The sequence below is a fragment of the Ruditapes philippinarum genome, unplaced genomic scaffold (genome assembly GCF_026571515.1).
Source record: "Ruditapes philippinarum isolate M1 unplaced genomic scaffold, ASM2657151v2 ctg13264_1_1_1_1, whole genome shotgun sequence".
NCBI lineage: Eukaryota > Metazoa > Mollusca > Bivalvia > Venerida > Veneridae > Ruditapes > Ruditapes philippinarum.
This window is the reverse complement of record NW_026863111.1, coordinates 4794-26219: the sequence shown is the minus strand read 5'-3', so window position 1 is coordinate 26219 and position 21426 is coordinate 4794. Positions and strand designations below refer to the sequence as shown.

The window sequence follows — 21426 nt, the reverse complement described above, 5'->3', positions numbered from 1 at the left end:
ATAAACTTTCCGTTACTTGATCATAACGAAGGTTTACAATATTCATATTGGTAAATATAGGTTGATGGCTATATTTATGGTTTATAATGTATAATATATCAAAATATATATATTTATTGTTCAATTATCAAAATTGTAAATCAATTTGAATAACATTTAATAAAAAATACATAGAAAGTAAAATAACACCTACTTTTGTTTACAACGCGCGGAATTTTTTCCAGACTTTCAGACTTCCTGGGCAATCTCGTGGTAGATTCCAATATCGTGTGACATCATAAAATAAAGATTGCAATGACGTCATAGTTATGAACCAATTACTCTATTTTTCGATTTGTGGGGCATTTGTAATAGGGTAACGAATATTTATGTATCGAAGGTTTAAATTACCGCATGTTTTTGCTTTCGTAAGTGCAAAAATATTATATGAATGTTGTACAGATCACTCGTATTTTTTTGTTATATTAGGCACTTTGTATCAGGAACATCACGGATTATAAGGAATAAAGAATATTTTGATTTAAACACGCTGTCACGAAGGTGTTTTTATTTACTTTTCAAACAACATATGTATTTTTAGGAGAAAATTATGATTTATTGGTCTACTCTAGTTCTAATGTTAATTTTATTTCCGATATTTTGTGATGGTCATATAAAGGCATTTAACATTACATGCGTGATTCTTTTGCCCATTTTGGAATAAAATTCCTATCATTAAAAATGGATTAACGAAGGTTTTAATGAACATGACAACATTTGGCGACATTAAATAAAGTGGAAGTTAAAAATATCCAATGTATTATATAAATCTTGTCAAGTGAATGTGTAATCACATTGTTAATACATCTATGAATGTTTTGATCTAATTTACAACCAAACTTTCAATTACATGTTAATATAGAACGTTACAAGTCAAGAAACGCTAAAGCGACAGTAGCGAACGTTTACTGTTATACACGTTTTTGTTATATTTCAAAACCACCATGCTAATCTAGGCTGATTTTTTTGTTTGTGTCAATACATACGAATAGTAAGGAACACACGCACACGAAAAATATAAGTTACACTGAATTAGTTTTTCTCAAATCTTTGTATATTTAAATGGACCTATTTATTGAAAAACAGTGTTGAAGATGATATAAGCTTGAATTTGTTATCTTCATCAATACAGAAGAGATTATTTAAACGTTAATGGTGTTTCTTATTATTAGTTTTCACACTAGCTAAAAACCCTTAAAAGTAAGCTTGTAAGCTTGGTGGCTTACAATAGACGTGGGACTATCCCGAGACTGAGCCAAGCTGCAGAGCGCGCGTCTAGCTGGCTGTGGCTGAGACGAAAGGAGAAAAGCTGGAAGCAATCGACCTCCACACCGTATGACGGTGGGCCCACTCGCCAGCAGATATACATGGACGGATTTTATGGAATCGACGCGGCCCGCACAATCGACAATGAAAACAGCAACAACAGTTACATGCAAATGCGGAAAGGTCTGCAAGAACCAACGAGGTCTACGAATCCACCAAGGCAGACTGGTTGTCAACGTGTGAGGCCCCGAAACAGCGTTAGTCGGTTTACTTTAGTGAACGCCCTGGGTAAACCCCCAATCCGGATTCAACCCATATTTAAACTCCCGTTTTCGAGACAACACCGAGCCCCAGACCAGAGGTGGGAAGAAAAGACCCTCCCTAAGAACTACTTAAGATTTCCAGGGACATTGCAGCAAGAAGCAGAGATAGCTGTTCTGGATAACACTTAGACCGCTACCAATAGTAAAAAACAAAGGATTAAATGGCCCAAAGATCAACAAAAATATTTTGAAACTCCTAGAACGGTGAACCTGTCGATACTATCCTTGAGACATCCATGCAAGGACCAGTGGGAACCGAAGCTACACCTTAGTTCGATAACTCTTAGCAAAAGAAAGGTATGGAGTTGAGGAAGCAAAGGTACCAAAAGGAGGCCCCAAAACTAAACAGATGGCAGTTACGTATTGAGAAACCTTCGAGGGAACTCGTCAGCTGAAGCAAAGATACAAGAAAGCTCATTCATTTAGAGCGACTCGGGTTATCCCAGCTGAAGAGACACAGCACGAGCAGAGCTGAAATCCCTGCGGAAAGCCGAAAATACGAGGAGGAAGGCCCGGGAGAGAGCCAAGAAAAAGAATGGCTCTCGCGTTTACAGCCAATCCCTACAAGTTTTGCAAGAATCTTCTTGACAAAGAGCGATCGGGTGTTCTTGGAAGCCCCGCTGGAAGAGGTTGAAACATACCTTCAGGAAACCCACTCCGATGCTAGTAGAAAATGGCCCAAATGTTATTTTAGGTTACTTGTGAACGGCATAGACCCAGCCAGCACTAGCCAGAGATTGAACTTCGTAACTACAGAGCCAGCCCTGGGGGAGAAGGTAAAAGAAGTCATTCAAGAAAAGCCAAAATTTTGGTTCTTGCTCGCTGGACCTTAACGCCATCCTTTACAAAGTGTATAAGATGTGCCCACGACTACTGAAAAGGTTTTATGGAAGGTTCTAAAAAGGTTTGGTTTTTGGAGGAAAGGTTGAAATACCAAAGATGCCTGGAAGGAAGCAGAGGGAATTTTTTTTACTTCCCAAGGAAGGAACCTCCAAGAATGTCAACCATTTTCCGGAAACCATCTCATTACTCAAATGTTTGAAGGGAAAGATTTTTCCTTTGCTATCCTTGCAAGGGAAGACTTACAATTCTTACCTCAAATCCAACAAGTTAACATCAACGGGACCTCCATCCAGAAGGGAGGGTGCCTGGGTTCCAGGTTGTTTGTAGAACACAAAGCCTAATTTCACAAGCTCAATAAGAAAGGGGAAATTTGCAGGGAAGAAAGAACCCTGCACAGTAGTTTGGTTTGATCTAAGCTTAACGCATATGGGTTTCCATCCCACACCATGCCTGATATACACAGCCGCTCCGACACTACCCATGTCCCAAAACCATGGCCAGAAAGTCATCAAGGGGCTCTTGGATGGTTATCAAACCTCCCGTCCACCTCTGTTGGTGGACCAGCTGAACCCAAAGTGGCAGAAGTTGAAGAAAGGTTTTGTAAACCGGAAAATGTTACAGTTTTTCCGTGGTACTTCTTCATTATGGGAATGAATTCCTTCTCAATCAATGCTGCTCTAAGAGAGACTCGGTGGACAAAGACAGATTCAGGGATTTACTTGCCATCCAGTCGAGGTTTCATGGATGACCTCACTCTTTCACCACAACCACCTATGTACAGGCGAGATGGATGTTAAAGCCCTGACAGATGTGCTTCATGGGCTTAGAATGAAATTCAAGGCCGCAAGTCCAGATCTCTCATTATCAAAAATGGCAAAACCACAGATAGGTTCATTCTCAGAGTACAGAATGAGGATATCCCATCTATCACTAAGAGTCCAATCAAGTGCCTAGGGAAGTGGTTTGATGCAAGCTTGCATGATGGTGGACAATGTCAAGAAGCTAGAAAACCAGGTGGAAGACGGGGCTTAAGAAAATTGACAAAAGCAATCTCCCTGGGAAGTTCAAAGGCCTGGTTATACCAGCATGCCTTACTTCCAAGGCTAATCTGGCCTATGATGCTGTGTGAGATACCAAGCTCAAAAATTGAAGCCTTAGAGAGGGGTTACAAGCAGACACCTCCGCAAGTGGTTAGGAATACCACCCAGTTTTCCGGTGTAGGGACTGTATGGAAAAAGCAATCAGCTTCAACTTCCCATTTTCTTCAAACTGGTAGAGGGAATTCAAGACAGCGAAGACAAGATTTGGTGCTCACCCTCAGAGATTCCGCCAGATGAGCAAATCCGGAAGCAGGGATTGTATACCGTACAGGCAGGAAGTGGTCAGCATCAGAGACCGTTAACCAGGCTGAAAGCTCACTTAAGCTCAAGGACATTGTGGGAATGACCGCTGTGGGACGACAGGGAATTGGTGCTACCAAGACACCCCTGTTGGAACCAGGCAGACAAGAAGGAGAGACGTGCCATGGTTTCAAGTCAGAAGTCAGGGGGGCAGAGGAAGAGTGCAAGACAGGCTCAGAGCAGTAGAGATGGGAGCACAGGGAGCATGGACTACATGGAAACACCATACACAGGAAGCTGACTTGGGAAGACATATGGAAGTAAATGAACTATAACGGTTATCCCTTTCTTAATCAGGTCAGTTCACGACCTCTTACCCATCCCCAGCTAATCTCCACCCGGTGGGGATTACAACGGATCCAGCATGTGACCTGTCCGGTCGTTCCTGACACTCTGGAGCATGTCCTTCTTCCTGTTCCACTTTACTAACACAAGGAAGGTACAGGTGGCGTCATGACAAACGTCCTTAGGGAGGTGGCTGACTGGCTTGAAGGTGAAAGGAAAAAGGAACGCAGGATTAACCCCAAGCTTTGTCACATCAACTTTGTGAAACCGGGTGAAACTGCCAAGACACAGTCGCCGCACCAACCATCAATTCTAGATGGCGCAACAGGTTGGAACATGGAGGTGGATCTTGGTAAGAAGCTTGTTTTCCAAGTATTGTCCAGACCAACTTAAGACCAGATATTATACTGTGGTCTGAGAAAGGAAAGAAACTCATCATGATCGAGTTAACAGTACCTTGGGAGACAAAATGTGAAGAGGCCTACGAGGGGAAAAAAGCAAAGTATACAGAGCTACTCAACCAACCAATGTAGACAGAGAGGCTGGCATACATGGCTGTTTCCTATTGAAGTAGGTGTGCGAGGGTTCTGTTTAAAACACGTGTTTTTTAGTAATATCGGAAAAATGTCGAATTTAGAATCGAGACATCTACGTTAAAAAATCGTTACATTCAATCAAATTTGAGTCCTACAAACCCTTCAAAAGGCTTTTTATCCCGAAACCAAGTGCCTATGATATGTCTAATATAAGCTACGCTTAGAACTGTTAAAGTCGTGAAAAGTCTAAGTTTTTTCATAAAAGAGACTTAAACTTTTCGTGTAAACACGTTCAGTTCGTTTAACGTACCTCGAGACAAGGGAGACAACTTCAACAAAAATTAGGAATTCAATATGGCTTCCGCCTGTGCCTTAGAATGGGTTCCAGATTCTTTATACAATATGGCAGTTTCTGCAATAGTTACAACATATTCTAAATATAGAAGGGAACTTAAGTCTTTACCTGAAAATGTCCAGTTTGATATTTATTATAAAGTAAGTATCTTTGACGTGGATTCAATGACAAAATTTGACACTTGACAGCTCATAATTTGACATTTTCATAATTATTTTGCACAGGACCTTGAAATTCTGTCAGTTACAGCAGTAATGTCCAATTAAAAAATATATTCCATCTGTATATTGAATTTTTGTTTTTATTAGGACTTAACTGCTATTATTGACAGAATTTCAAGTTCCTGCATGCATTTTGAAAGTGGGAGGGGCATTTTGTAGTCCTAATTATCTGATTATAAGACCTATACGTAACCTATTTCATATTTATCATTCATTAATCTGATACTTTACATTTTTCATTTTCCATGTTACGTTAGGTCTTAACAGATCTTTACAAAATCGTGTACTGTAGCAAAAAAAATGACATTAGACATCGATTTAGATCTAATGAATTTAAACAATTAAAACAGCGTGTATTTACATTAATTTTGACTTATTCATGAACAAAACTAAAAAATGAATACCTTTTAACAAAATAATTGAACTGTCACGTCCGAAAAGTCATGATTAAATCCTCTCATTTAATTTTAATTCCTTGTAAGTCCGATATACAAATGGCCGCCATACAGTGCGCGAAATCTGATTGGCTAATTCAAATGCAAGCGTTTAAATGAGTCAGAACAATCTTAACGGAATATTTTTTCAACGAAATAATTGCCCATGCACCGCCAGTGTGTTCGAATATATTTTTCCGTTTAAAAAATTGGAATCAATCTGTAAAACGCTTTACTTAACCAGTATGGCCGATGAGCGAAATAGACTGCTATTTATATTTTATTTTTAATTGATAAGTGCACTGTTTGAAAGTTTTTGTTAATGATAGACCATGCAATTGAAAGAACAGAAGATAAGCTTTTGAATAAAGCTTGAAAGGCAAGTCAACAGACATTTTTTAATTCTTTCAAAATGTTACGCGTTTATGAGCAATAACTATTAGACGTCAGGCTTGACCAACATAAAACTATAACAAGCCTGTAACGTCTAATCTATTGGACTAGGCATTTTGGTGACTGGTCTGGTTAGACTTTATTACATTATAGCAGGCACCTTTATCAGTATATGGAGATTTTTACTTTTGCAAAAAATTAAAGTGTTAACTGAACCTAAATATTCTTACGTGAAGCACATGGTGCTAAAATAACTTTCTACACAAGGACATTTTGACAAGGCGTGCCTAAACAATTATTGAATACACCGATAAACACTCTCAGAACTAGCAGACGACTAGTTCTGGCTTCCAAAACTTAATACGCCGCTATTTAACATTTTTGTTTTTCATCAGATGCGGCATTAAAGTTTTGGATTAGACCCGTTACAAAACCTAACCAGAATAACATAAGTTGATTTATTCTTATTTTTCACTTGCAAATACACTTGACCCAATCAATTCTTGTGCATTTTTCGATAAAACTGTTATTTTAATATCAGGGCTCTACAAATCCTATAGTCCGACGTCCGGGACATCTCTAAAACCACTTGGGACAACTGACTATAAGCAGAAAGTTAGTCCCGGACAAGTCAAATTTTGACAGATGCTTATCTTGGACAACTGTAAAATTATGTTTATTAATTTGACCCTTCACAGCATGGTGCGCCGGTAATCTTCGCCTGAGGCAATCAATCTCAGCAGTTGCTACGCTGATTAATTTTACATTGCCATAGGCAATAAAAATATATAAGACACTAAATGTTTGATAAAAATCTCAAAGACAAAGTCCAACATTATTATAGACATGTCAAAAACATTAATAAGTCACAGACTTGGTCTTTGAAGATGATATATTGACACAAGCAGACAGTAATTTTTGCCGTGAATTGCAAATTTGGAATTTTTTGTTTTAGGCTTTTTGATGAATTCTTAAGTGGAAAACAATATTAAAATATCCATAAAGCATCTATTATGAATGCATTCAAACATACAATAGTCAAAATAGTATAATTTATGAGGAAAACAGAAATTTTTTCATTTGTCACATATTTTCGCGATGCCGATTTTTTTTATATTAATCGTGAGGCAGTTTTAATCAGTTTAAAGCTCTGCAGCAAGTAGAAATATTAAAAATCTTTTGTTACTTATGAATCAAAAGGACTTTGACAATGTTAAGATAAATAATGATGAGATTTGTAAGTATTTGAATATCATATTTTATATTTCCCTACCGGGTAATAATGACTGTCTTTTTCTTATTTATCATGTCCAATGTGAAATGTGGAAACTGAGAAAGGCTATGGCTAACTAGATTCATGTTAAAATAATTTTACTTAAATTTTCAATATCAAGGATATAAATTCAGGAAAAAAAATAAAACTGAAACAAAACATATAGGCCTACACAGGCTATTGAACTTGAACAGTGCTGAAAGGTACCTGGGAAGAGGGCTGAACAATCAAAACTATTTCAGTTGAAACAAAATGTTCTATTTCATACTAAATGAAATACAAAATGTAACTTAAAAATATTAAAAAATTAATTGTTTTTACTTCTTCTTTGGATATACATACTACGCATACTGAACATTAACCGAGACTTGGACACTTGTGGTCAATTATGGGACAACTCTATTTTGCTAGGTCAGTTGTCCTGGACAACTCTATTCCAAAAAAATTTGTAGAGCCCTGAATATCGTTCTATACCAATAAATTAAAGTATCAATATATTAATACCGTCATTAAAATTGCCAATTTCCTGTAAAACATCAATTTACGCCGACTATAGTCGTCCATGACATTTAGGTGCCACGCGAGACCTCGTATGACGTCATTCGCGGGAACCGATTTGAATTGAGTCGAGTACTATATTTAGAACATTTTGTTGACATGATTTCGATGTTTTTATTTAAGATAATGTTTTAATTTATTTTCATTAATTTTTTAGTACTTAAACATGATTTTATTGAATATAAAAGTCAGTAAATCACCTTTTTCAATATCTTTAAGAAAAGTAATTTATAAAAATATTAGAAGCACATGGGTTCGTAAAGGTTAATCTCGCAATCAAGTGGTCAAACATTTTTGCAATATGGTGGCCAAGTGCCGGAATTTTACCTGTCGGAAACTATTAGGTAGTTTATGTTAGTAATAAGATTTTTATTTGTCCGTTCTTGGCTTATCAACAGATTATATATAGTTTTATCAAGGTATGCTTCAATTTACTTTATGGCATGTTGGATGAATGAATACCAGCGCACGATTATTGGTAGACTTTCCCTACGGGGTTGTCTACAGCGTTCACGTCATGTCATAGTATATAAACGGGTAAGCTGAAGACCTTAAAAGCTAGCAGACGACGAGCTATTCTTACCAGTGGTATTTCGAGTAAAGATAACGGGTTGCGTATCTCACTGTATAAATCGTATGTAAAATGGTCTGACATATGGTAGGTTTAACAGTTAATTTAAATACTTTGGAGTCTAAAGATGTGTTGAAGTTTATACTGTGATGAAGCTAAGATCCAAAGGTTTCTATTGGTGTAATACATTTTAAAATCGGACATTTAATCACAACAAACTAGCGGTTTAAAACGGCTTATTTTGCATTGTATTAGCATAAGCGGTATTGATTTCACTCGAAGATAAGGGAAGCAACTCGTATTTTTCACTCGATATACCTCGGTTATTTACGTAGATCATATTGAAAGTGTTTATGGGTGTATTATGTATTGACTGTTCTACTTGCAGTTTGACTGAGCTACCTTGATATAAGTTTGCACTCTTTCTCATTGTGAACATTTGTGTTTTTAATTTCTAGTTAAACTATATATAATATATAAATCGTTTCAATATTATATTAAAAAACTTTGTGTTTTGCAGTTATACAACAAAGGGAGATTGTGTCAACTTGGCATGGAATTCTCAGAATTAGATACTTTTGCAAAAGTTCTTAAAGTAAATGACAAGAGGTATTGTATGTCAGTTGAAAATTCTCTAAATATAATTATTAGCATTTTGACAGTCAACTTATTGTTGTATTGGTACATGACTAGTCTCAAACAGAAATCAAGAAGCAGGAATTCTTGTGTTTTTTTTGGTCAATGAATAGCATACGTGTGCATTGTATGTTGCACCTATAAATACTCTTCTTACTATATTTGAGTAAGCTTGGAGGTTGACAATTTTTAGCTCACCTGTCACAAAGTGACAGGGTGAGCTTATGTGATCGCTTTTCGTCCGGCGTCCGTCCGGCGTCCGTCCGTCGTCCGTCCGTAAACTTTTGCTTTAAATGACATCTCCTCATAAACCACTGAGCCAATTTCATCCAAACTTCACAGGAATGTTCCTTTGGTGGTCACCTTTAAAAATTGTTCAAATAATTTAATTCCATGCAGAACTCTGGTTGCCATGGCAACCGAAAGAAAAATCTTTAAATATCTTCTTTTAAACAACCCTAAGAGCTAGAGCTTAGATAGTTGGCATGAAACATCTTCTAGTGAGTGTCTACCAAGTTTGTTCAAATAAAAGCCCTGGGGTCAAAATTGGCCCCGCCCCGGGGGTCATTGATTTTCCCTATATGCATATACTGATATAGTAAAAACTTAAAAAATCTTCTTTTAAAGAACCGTAAGAGCTAGAGCTTAGATATTTGGCATGAAACATCTTCTAGTGAATGTTTACCAAGTTTGTTCAAATGAAAGCCCTGGGGTCAAAATTGACCCCGCCCCAGGGGGTCATTGATTTTCCCTATATGCATATAGTAAAAACTTACAAAATCTTCTTTTAAAGAACCCAAAGAGCTAGAGCTAAGATATTAAGCATGAAACATCTTCTAGTGAGTGTCTACCAAGTTTGTTCAAATTAAAGCCCTGGGGTCAAAATTGGCCCGGCCCCGAGGGGTCATTGATTTTCCCTATATGCATATAGGTAAAAACTTGAAAAATCTTCTTTTAAAGAACCATAAGAGCTAGAGCTTAGATATTTGGCATGAAACGTCTTCTAGTGAGTGTCTACCAAGTTTGTTCAAATAAAAGCCCTTGGGTCAAAATTGGCCCCACCCCAGGGGGTCATTGATTTTCCCTATATGCATATTGTATATGCATATAGTAAAAACTTAAAAATTCTTCTTTTAAAGAACTCAAAGAGCTAGAGCTAAGATATTTAGCATGAAACATGTTCTAATGGGTGTCTACCAAGTATGTTCAAATAAAAGCCCTGGGGTCAAAACTGGTCCCGCCCGGGGGGGGGTCATTGATTTTCCTTTTATGTGTATAGCAAAAACTTAAAAGTCTTCTTTGAAAAAACCCAAATAGCTAGAGTTTAGATATTAAGCACGAAACATCTTTATGTAAATATCTACACAGTTTGTTAAAATAAAAGCCCGGGGGTCAAAACTGGCCCTGCCCCAGGGGTGTCATTGTTTTTAACTATATGTGTATAGTAAAAACTTTAAAAATCTTCTTTTAAAAAAGCCAATGAGCTAGAACTCAGATGTTTAGCATGAAACATCTTCTTATTGGTGTCTACCAAGTCTGTTCAAATAAACAAATAAAAGCCCTTGGGTAAAAATTTGGCCTGGGGGTGGGGGGGGGGGGGGGGGCTATATACAGGTGAGCGACCTCAGGGCCATCATGGCCCTCTTGTTTAAGGGAGCTATAGGAATATCAAACACAGTTGAATTGAACCTTAAAGTGAATTGGTCTACAATTATAAGGCACAATTTTTCACAAGTATTTCAAATATTGATAAAAGCAATAGAAATGTATCATTTGGATATTCTTATTAATGTTGCTTGAAAAAATAATTGTTGATAATATTGGAATTGTATTTTGTAATTTGTATGAACATTAGTATGATAAAAAAATAATATATTGTTCTAAAACAATTTATTACCTGCTATATTAATAATATATGAGATATCGGATCATGTACACATGTACATGTATCTCACACTTGCCAACAACATCCATGTATAATTCTTATCTGATTCGTTGTTATTTCTGATACCCAATACTATCAACATAATTATTCATTGTATTACAGACCTTCAATTGACTTGTAGACTAATACACTTAAAGTGAAGTATAATAATAATACTGTTCAAAACAAAATTTAAAGGCTTTAAAGTTTGTTTGAACATGAATCCTTATAGCAGAGATTGATTTTAGACAGTGTGTCACCTTAGTGCAATAACTGGTTAACTCCTATTAAATTTAGAAGGACTTAACCTGTTATTTCACTAAGTTGATAAGTGCCTGTGGTATGATTATTTTACAAGAACTGGATTTGAGCCACTGATAATGAATTATTTTCTTTCATATATAATAGTCTTAAAATAATCCTTTATAGCGAAAAATAAAATTTTCATCTATTCAAATTGTAGGCATTTGTTGCACCACTGCTTTCAAGCATTGATGGATCATGGTGTAAGAGTCTCCGAGATACTGGCTGATGCATTTACAAGTCAAGTGTACCAGGCTTTACCAGATATACAATCAAAAGATAAAGTAATACAGCTAGGCTTTGCATTAGGTAAGATTTTCAGATTTTATCATACAATATTTTTAGGTTTGTTCATAATTATCAATGGACCTTTTTACAAATTCTGTGCAAATTGGCTGAGTCGCTATGATGAGTATCCAATTGCTACACTAAAATAATGCATAGTCACAAGCAAATACCTACAATAGTCGAGAACACTGTCTTACGGACAGCTCCTGTTAAACACATCATAGTTATAGAAAAAGCCAAAGTTTATAATTATGTGAACAAAAATCTAGATAAATAATTTTTTAATACACAAATAACTGTTACCTTAGCTGAGTACAATTAACTTGTTGCATAATGTCCTGACAGGTTTATCTCTAATATAAGTTGCTTGACTAGAGTTTACACTACTTTAATTTAAACTTAACAGTACTGAGCCTATCGAGTCACTTAATATTATATACATGTACATACAATTTCCAATTTAAAATTCTAAAATAGTGACTGCTAATCCAGTACATAAGAAATATCATTGAGTTTGTCTGTCCTTGGAAGATAGCTTTTCAGAATATGCAAAGAACTCTTTTACAGAGTGACCTGTAAATACGGTTTTTGACTGCTTAGCAAATCTTTAAAAGGTATGTTCCAATTATAAGGTCATATACAACATAACGTAACATTATAATAAAATATATAGGTTCATAACGAATATTTGGTATAACTAAATATTTTGTATAAATTTGATTTTCCAGGAGGATTTCTCAGTGATGCAGGGTGGTTTAGTGATGCAGAGAAGGTATATAAGGCATGTCTGAGTGTATGTCAGATAGACGTTACAGTTCCTAGTATGTGTAAATCCTTGGAGTGCAGTGTCAGGTATATATGTATTTATAATACTGCATGTTTGTAACATCCCTTTTCATTGGATAATCATAACGTTCAATTTATGAAGATTTCTTACTTTTTCCTCTTTAAAAGAATGCTTGCTGTATTACTAGTTAGTTATCAATATTTCTGACTGATTATATGGCTGTATATGAACCGTTGTTTGCAATATAACCTGTGCTGCTTTCCAAGCAACCATTTATAAAGGGCAATATAACCTGTCAAAAATCTTGAAACCTAATAATATTTGTTGATATATGAATACAAATGTAGATAACTATTCCTGAATTTTGATATTTAAAATGTGCAAAGCATTCTGGTGTCAAAGATGTTATTTAAAACTTATGATTTAAGAGTGTTAGTTAATTTATAAACATCTTCATTAAGATTTTCTTAAGGTTAAATATGATGGTTTTAGGTAAATTGTTTCATATAATTGTCAAATCAAATAAGTTAAGGTGGAAAATGGGCATTTCCATGTACAAACATCTTTTATTCATGTTTCTTTGAGCTTATATATTGTAACTATGTTATGTGCGATTAATGACTGTTTTTTCAGTATTTATAACTCTATTTCTACTGCGTTACTAACGCAGTATTTCTACTGCGTTATTAACGCAGTATTGGCTGCATATTTTGTCCTCTTTTTCGTAATTTATGTAGGTGGTAAGTGCCATTGATAATATGTAAATTGCTTCCTTTTGGTTATTTCACTAAATAATACTTTTAAAGACATTGTGATTTTTGAATTTCCAATTCTTGAATACATGTATATGAAAATTGGATTATGGATCCAGCCTCTGTTTACCATTTGAGATAATTTATTAAAATAGATTATTTGGGTTTGCTTTTTTTAGGTTACTACATGTGCAGAATTCTAACTGTAAATATCAGGAGGCTAAAGCCACATGTAAAGATGCCTTGTACGTAATTGAGAAGATTGATGAGCATGGAACCAGTGTAAACAAAGCAACATTGTACACAGAATATTGTGCCCTGCTCTTTGCCGAGAGCCAGTATGATGAGGTGAGTATTTGAACCTTTAACCTGTTGTCGGCAGCATAATATACCCATGCAAACAGTAAAGATCAAAATCAGACGGATTATCCATTCTGTCTGATCGTGGTTTGCACTGATATTCAGTTGGTACTGATTTTAAAAAAATCCATAAAAAGGATAAATGGTTTTGTCCAGATTAAAGAATGGACAAGTCCATCAAATATATTTAGGGGGATAAGGATTAAGACAAATAAACCTGAATTTAAAGTAGCCTATTGTTTAAAAACTCATGATATGCATCATTTGAACCTGACCATGTAGGGTTTGAATCATGACTAGGAGCCAAATTCTTTTCTATGAAAAAAGGTATAATTTCATCATTGTTTTTCTATTTTGGTTTTTATGCCAATTTTTACACATTTTTAGCCATATCTTGGTGGTTGATCTGCCTAATTAGCTTTTCTGGTTAATTGACCAATAAATTGCTTGAATAATAAGAGATGCTCTCCAATTAAGCCTGAAAATTTAAAAAGAAATTTTTCAAGAAATAATATAAGTATCATGTTATGTATCCCATCATCGTCTGATACTCACTGCCAAACAATTAACATTTATCAGCTGTTGGAATTTCGGTCTATATCCAGTCAATTAGAGGTGTGTCAAAGACAGATATTTCATTTGTTGCCTCAGGATTTCAGGGAGGGAATAAAACCAATGACAAAACCAATTAAATTCAGTTTGTGAGAAGTTCTATATTCCAGCAAAAAAGCATTGAAAATTGACTGTGACTGCAAGTTTTTTACTTTCCCCTTTAGTTTAAACATATTTATTTCAATATTTTACATATATTACATTTTATATGTACATGTATATAATTGTAACATAAAATTGAGAGGGATTAAAATGAAAGAAAATTTATATAGTTCCTCTCCCAGTCCCTAGATAAAAAATGATATTTACACAAACATTTCTGCTTTGAAGAATATAAATGGCATTAAACGCAATTTTATTGGTTGATATTTTACACACCTGTTGCTGTATATTAGCACAAATCAATTAATTTTATCCACAGCTTGATAACATGTTAATCAACATGGTTTGCTGACGATGGTAGCCCATGGTTTATACATAATTTATGATCATTAAACATTCTTTACAGGCATTCAAACATTGTGGCATGGCAATGAAAGAATTATCTTTGAGTTTACCACAGAAGGCTGTTGTTGATATTTTGAGGCAGTGTTCTAAGGTAAGTACACAAAAGTTTATACTATGTGTACACATATATAATGGTTCCAAAAGATCTTACCTAAATCACTAATTTTGAACCACATGATCCTTGTCTCCATATTAGAATAAACAATTTTTTTCTTCAGTGTGTTCAATACAATTTTGTATATAAATTATAACCAGGATCATGCAGAAAGCTTATATGAAACTCTCTAGAATTGGATATTGAATTCTTACATTTGAGTAAATAATCCACATAGCTTTTGAATTACAACTTCTGCAGAGTAACAACCTTTGGGAGACAGACAAAGAGGTTGGTTTTTACTGAAGAGTTTTTGCTATTAAGGGGTTATATTTATTTTGAAGTCTTTGGGAAAAAAAAACCATTGTTGTACAGAGGTAATTGCTTTACAGAGGGTTGTTCTGCAGAGGTTACACTGTAGATCATTTCTGGTTCTACTCAGATGCCAGCTGATGCCGTAGGTACATTTGGGCTATCTTGTACTAGTTTCATTGGAGTTGTTGACATAATACCTGAATATTTCTATAAGATTTACAGCCTTAAGATGCACTACTAGGTGCCTCCGGGATGTTTTGTATAAGTATCAGTTGAGTTGTTAAGGTAATACCCGAACAGTGTATATATATATATGTATGACTTACAGCAGTAATATGCTGAATTTTATTTGATTACAAGCACAATTTAAGTTGAGAGAAATGTGGGATAGGATCATTTGTATATAATATAGTAAAAAATTTGATTAAATGCTGAAATATATGTAACAAAAATAAACAGTTCACTGTTGATCATACATGTTACTTGTATGACAGAGTAATTGTTTTTATATTTCAAGGCTTGTGTTGTAAAGAGAGAGTTTTGTAAAGCTGAAGTATTGATCAAGTATGCTGTTAGTTATGCCAGGTAAGTAATGGTGAATTTTGTCAAAAATATTTAACTTCCTTGAAAGTATGTTTTGTTTATACAATTGACTTGCTGTTATTGTTAAAAGCAAGGTTATTATATTGCAAATCAAGAGTATCAAAATGTAACTAGGAAGGAGCTTTGGAAATAAATTACAAAGAAAAACCAAACATACGGGATAAGGAGTACACAGATTATGAATACAGTAAAATTACTAGTTAACTAAAAGGTAGTGAGATAAAGTAATTAAATCACCATGATATATACATGTATATATTGGAAAGTATCTGAAATTTATTATGTATTTTTACCTAAATGTATTTTTACCATAGAATTAAAAGAGTTTTTTAGTGTTTTGTATTGTATTTATAAAGTTCTCATCTAATTATGATGAATCTATGTATTATGTAAGTTGTAACAAGTTGTTATGTTTTTTCATTTTCCGTACACAAGTAATATTTTGCTTTTGATCAGTAAATCCTAATTGACTATTTCTTAACATAATATAACAATGTTATTTCATTACAGAGAATGTTTTGGCTGCCATCACCCGAAGTATGCTGATGCTTTATTAGATTACGGCTTCTATCTACTCAATGTAGATTCAATAGCTGCTGCTGTACAGGTTTATCAGGTAACTTGACATTGTTAGCATACTTCAAACATGATTATTTTTGCTGTTATGAAAGTAATGAGGTCAAGATTTCCACCAAGTCCAGTACTTAGACTAACCAGTGTTAGAGTCACACGAGGAAATGTGGCTTTTATACACAAAGAATGGTATAAAAATCTGGAAAAAGTGTGATCCTTTGGAAGCATTAATAACAGCAAATTTACATGAAAATTGCAGACTCAGTTAAATTGAGTCTGTACATGAGGGATAATGGAAATGTGCAACATCCCTCGCACCCCCTAGCACTGTCTTGAGTGGTACTCAATTTTAAACACTTATCAGTGCTGGAATCAATGATCCCAAATGACCTGAAAATAATATAACAACACTGAAGTGAAGTATGGGGCAACTTTTTACAGCTGCCACCCGACACTTGACACTTATGATTGAAAGGTTTAGAGGATGACACATTAACTTGTAGGTCTTTTGTCCTCTAAGTGAAATTATTCATTTAAAATTGTTGTTATTTTTTGTACACTATGAAATATTTTTGTTTAAAAAAGGATTTGATAAAAATGTATTTTAATCCTTTACCTCCTTGAAGCACATGTGATTAGCCACTAGAATAGAACCAGGCCAGCTTGCACATTCATACAGTCTTTTTTTAAATAATGCACGGAAGGATACCTGAGGTCCACCTCCACTAGTAAAGCTGGAACGTCGCGATATGACCTATACTGTGTCGATGTGACGTAAACCCCCCCCCCCCCAAAAAACAAACATACAGTCTTTACCAGGCTCAATATGGTTGGCTGACCAAATATAAATTTTTATCTTGATTTCTCTAAAAATGATAATGACCAGTTCCAAAAATGGAAGCAAGGCAGTTCATAAGGTTAAAGGTTAAGACTTATGACTTGTTTTATTTTTTGCATATAGAAGCCAAAAGGGAGCTGTATAATAAGCAACCTGCTTTCCTGTCTCTATTATTATTATTATTAACAATATATTTCATGTGTTTATATTAGAATGCATTAGATATACGTCAAGCTGTTTTTGGAGGAAACAATCTACACGTAGCTGTCGCCCATGAAGATTTATCTTATGCCTCGTATGTACAAGAATATAGTTCCGGACGATTTACTGATGCAAAGTGAGATTTTTGTACATATTCCTGCATTGTTATTTACAGTAAACTTTAGTTCTTTAAGCTCATAAGGTTTAAATATATGGGTGCTATTTTTGGTTGATTTATTTCTTTTAATAAACAGGCAATGGTTAGTGCTAGAGAACAAAGTTATGATTTTGCCACTTATACAATTCTTTTTCCTTGAAAAGAAATGCATTTTATTTCATTAACGTATCACCATATTGCTACTGTGTGACTAATTCAGTAAGGGCTATTTTTGCATATATTGACTTTGTTTTGGTAACTAAGATGGATTTGTACAGGCTGTTTGCGATGTGTAAATTAAATGTACTTTCTTGTTCATTTCACAATATTCTACTTTTCAAAACATTTTCAAAATTGTCTTGAAAATTACCATGAATCTGAAGGCACATTGCTTTAATCGGCATATAACATGTATTAATTCCAATTTTTCTAGGGATCATGCTGAAAAAGCCATTGAAATCCTAGAACACATTTTGCCAAAAGACCATCTCATGCTGTCATCATCAAAGAGAGTCAAAGGTATGTGCTCAATGTTGTATTTAATCACAGGGGTTAAAGTTTATATGAAAAACTTGTGCCACAGTTAATTCAAAACTTATATTTTACAGTTGATCAGAAAAGAAGAGATAACAAAAACTGGACTTTAAGACATTATATCTTTAAGAGGTTTGTTTTAGTTGCTGACTACATGTATATTATGCAATGTTATTAATTGTGTAAGATATTTAGAATACTTTCATATGAAATAAGTTGTGTTTATTTGTTTAGTTTGTTTCTTTACACCAATTTCAAGACATATTTATGTTGAATCTTGGCTGTCAATTCATCTAACCATCTCTAAGGTCAAGGAAACTGGGACCCTGGGTTTCCAAGGTGATAAAATGAAATTGCCAGCAATAGACTTACTCTGGAATTAAGAATATTTTGGTTTTTCCTTGCTCATTACATAGGTACAAACTTTTACAGTAACAGGTTTGAAAATAAGTGAAACGGGTTGACTTATCTATTGTGACGGGTAGTGCACTGTGAAGCTATAACGGTAAAAGTTAGTTTGTACCTACAGATTAGCTGGGAAAAACCCATTTTGCCGAATACCAGATAGCGTCTTTTGAAATAAGATTTCAGCTTTTTAAGGCAAACAAAACAGTGTTTGTTTGGGTTTTTTTACAGCTCTAATTCTAGAAGAAATAGCAATAGATAGTCACAATAAAGAAGTGGAGGATAAGTTATTAACTGAGGCACAAGAACTACATTTACAGTCACTTGCACTAGCGAGGAAAGCTTTCGGAGAAAACAACGTACAGACTGCCAAGCATTATGGAAATCTTGGTCGCCTATATCAGTCAATGCATAACTTCGAGGTAACTTGAATTTTTATCACTTTATAGCTTTAAAAGAATGCAACTAAGGTCCAAAAGCTAACAACTTAAAATTTGATTTTCAGACATAGATCAGCTGAGGCAATAAAAATAGAAAAAATATTCAAAAGATGATTCAGAAAATTAATATACTCAGAAATAAAACGAAAATCATATTTTTGTGATATTCTTAGCCAGATTTGAGTGACAAGTGTTCTAATGCTTTTCAGTTTGAGGTCATTTTTTAACAATTATAATTGTCCATTAAAAACTGAGTGAGCAATTGATTTGAAATTTGGCACACGAGTTATTGGTCAAGACCTACATCAAATGGAGCATTAATCTCAAAAAATTATTTCCAGTCCTTTCATGTCAAAAAACCTCAGCAAAAAAAAAAAACCCTTTAACAATACTTAAGATATACATGTTTTTGTAGTTTGAGGTCTAGTAACATTTTGTTAGTCATTATGCTTGAATATTTGTTTGTTTTTCTTTATTTTAATAACCCAAACTAATAATTGACAGTTCTGATTTAAGCAAGACAAGTCACAATACCTAAATACAGCCTGGTTATGGTTGAAATAAGCTTCCTTAAAGCGGCCTTTAGCTTTTCTAAATGTTAAGTATGTTATATTTAGATAAATCTTTTCATGTAATTGGCAAATCGAAAGGATTAAGGTGGAAAGTGAAATTTGAAAGTGAAACATCTCAATACCTCTAGTCTTCTCTTTACATTTAGGTTATTAAATGGACCATTTCTTTCCCTATTTTTAGAAACAAAAAATTCACTGACACTTAATAAAAAGATCCTCTGGACACTGCTTTGAAGAAGGCTTCACAGTGATATGATGCACTTTTCCAAGATTAAATTACTGAAATACTTAGTTTGAAACAACACAGAATTGTTTTTCCCAACAGAAAATCAAAGATTAAGGCCACTTTGAAACAACACAGAATTGTTTTTCTAAACAGAAAATAAAAGATTAAGGCCACTTTAAATAACTTTTAAGCTTATGTTTTATTTGAGACATGATTTGAGCACTATCATTGGCTTATGTTTTGTCTTCTTCTCTTCAGGAGGCAGAGCAGATGCACCTTCAGGCTATAGACATTAAGGAACGACTGTTGGGGGCCGAGGACTACGAGGTGGCTCTGTCTGTTGGACATCTGGCCTCATTGTATAATTATGATATGGATAAATATGATGAAGCAGAAAAGCTCTATCTTAGATCCATTGAAATAGGTAATTATTGTTGTTTTCTGCAGTTTTAGCTTTATGTTTTTTATACCCCAACCTGATCAACATATTATATCTATCAAACCTTATAGGACCAAAGTCTGTCTTTCGAAGAAGACCTGACACGTAAAAACCTGTAAAGGTTAGAAGATTTTCTTCTTTATTCCTTGGATAATGTTGATGACACCAATAAAATAAGTAGGGGAAAAATAGGTCAGGACACTAGATCAGACACCAGCAAGCAGTTATTATATACCAGAATTGCTTTAACAGGACTATAAATAGCAACATTCTCTATTTATAGTTACATACTTTTCTATTAATAGTTTCATGCTTTCTATTTATAGTAACATATCCTATTTTTAGTAACACAAAATGATTTTGAATATTTTTGATGTTCTTTCAGGGAAAAAGCTATTTGGGGAAGGTTATTCTGGACTAGAGTATGATTACCGGGGCTTGTTAAGACTTTATCGACAAGTCGGGAACCAGAACATGGCAGATCAGTATGCCAGTATTCTCCAACAATGGAACGGAATTCGTCATAGAAACAATGCTATACAAGTGAAACCCCTAGAGTTTGAGTTGACTTCTACTTTACAAGATCTTGTGACTACATATTTTTAATGAAGAATTGTGTTTTAAAGCATTTTTTTTTTAAATTCATTAAATTCAAGGCCGGCTCTTTCATATATGACGCAAAAAAATGCTGTGAGAAAAAGATTGGAGTATATAATGCAGATTATGTTTTATCCATGATTTTTATTCAGCTGTGAAGTATCTGTAGCATGGAGTATATTTGGGTAAAAGGGACAAGCCAAATTAATGTTTAGGGAAATTAAATTATATGACATTATATTGTGAATGGATATTTTTGTGTCTATATTTATGTGATTTAACATATACATTTGTGATGTATGTACACTTAAAGGAGGAGGAATCCTCTAAACAAATGATATTAAAGTATACAAAATAAAATATTTATGTTTCTTCATTAAATCAACTTGGACTAGATTTAAAGGCACTCCACTGAAGTCCAAAAGCCTAAAAACATAAAATTTGAAATTCTTATGTTCTTTAATTGAAAAATATGAAAAGATAACAGAGGTATATTACAATACATATACTCAAAGTAAGATTGAAAATTGATATTGATTCTTAGTCCAAATTGTGACTTTAAAGTTTTTCATTTTAGGTCATTTTACACAAATTAAATGATCATTCTAGAAAAACACAGTGCATTATCTGAAATTTTTCACACAAGTTATTGGTATAGATCTACAGAAGGTACATTAAAATCTTGAGAGAAAAAAAACCCCTATTTTCCATATCCATCCATTGACAAAAGGCTGTGGTTAAATATACGTATGCATGCCCCTTGAGA

The 21426-nt window shown here is 34.3% G+C and overlaps 1 protein-coding gene across 1 annotated transcript; it reads left to right on the top strand.

The window, feature by feature from the left end:
• The first annotated feature begins 5008 nt into the window (after positions 1–5008).
• LOC132721157 (amyloid protein-binding protein 2-like) lies at positions 5009–21020 on the top strand. The gene is made up of 13 exons (XM_060705409.1): positions 5009–5187; positions 9018–9106; positions 11521–11669; positions 12377–12500; positions 13367–13535; positions 14668–14757; positions 15593–15660; positions 16189–16294; positions 17302–17426; positions 17881–17966; positions 18618–18808; positions 19883–20048; positions 20449–21020. Exons 1-13 carry the CDS (start codon positions 5047–5049, stop codon positions 20667–20669), a joined length of 1725 nt encoding a protein of 574 aa, XP_060561392.1. The 5' UTR covers positions 5009–5046; the 3' UTR covers positions 20670–21020.
• The last annotated feature ends 406 nt before the right edge of the window (positions 21021–21426 follow it).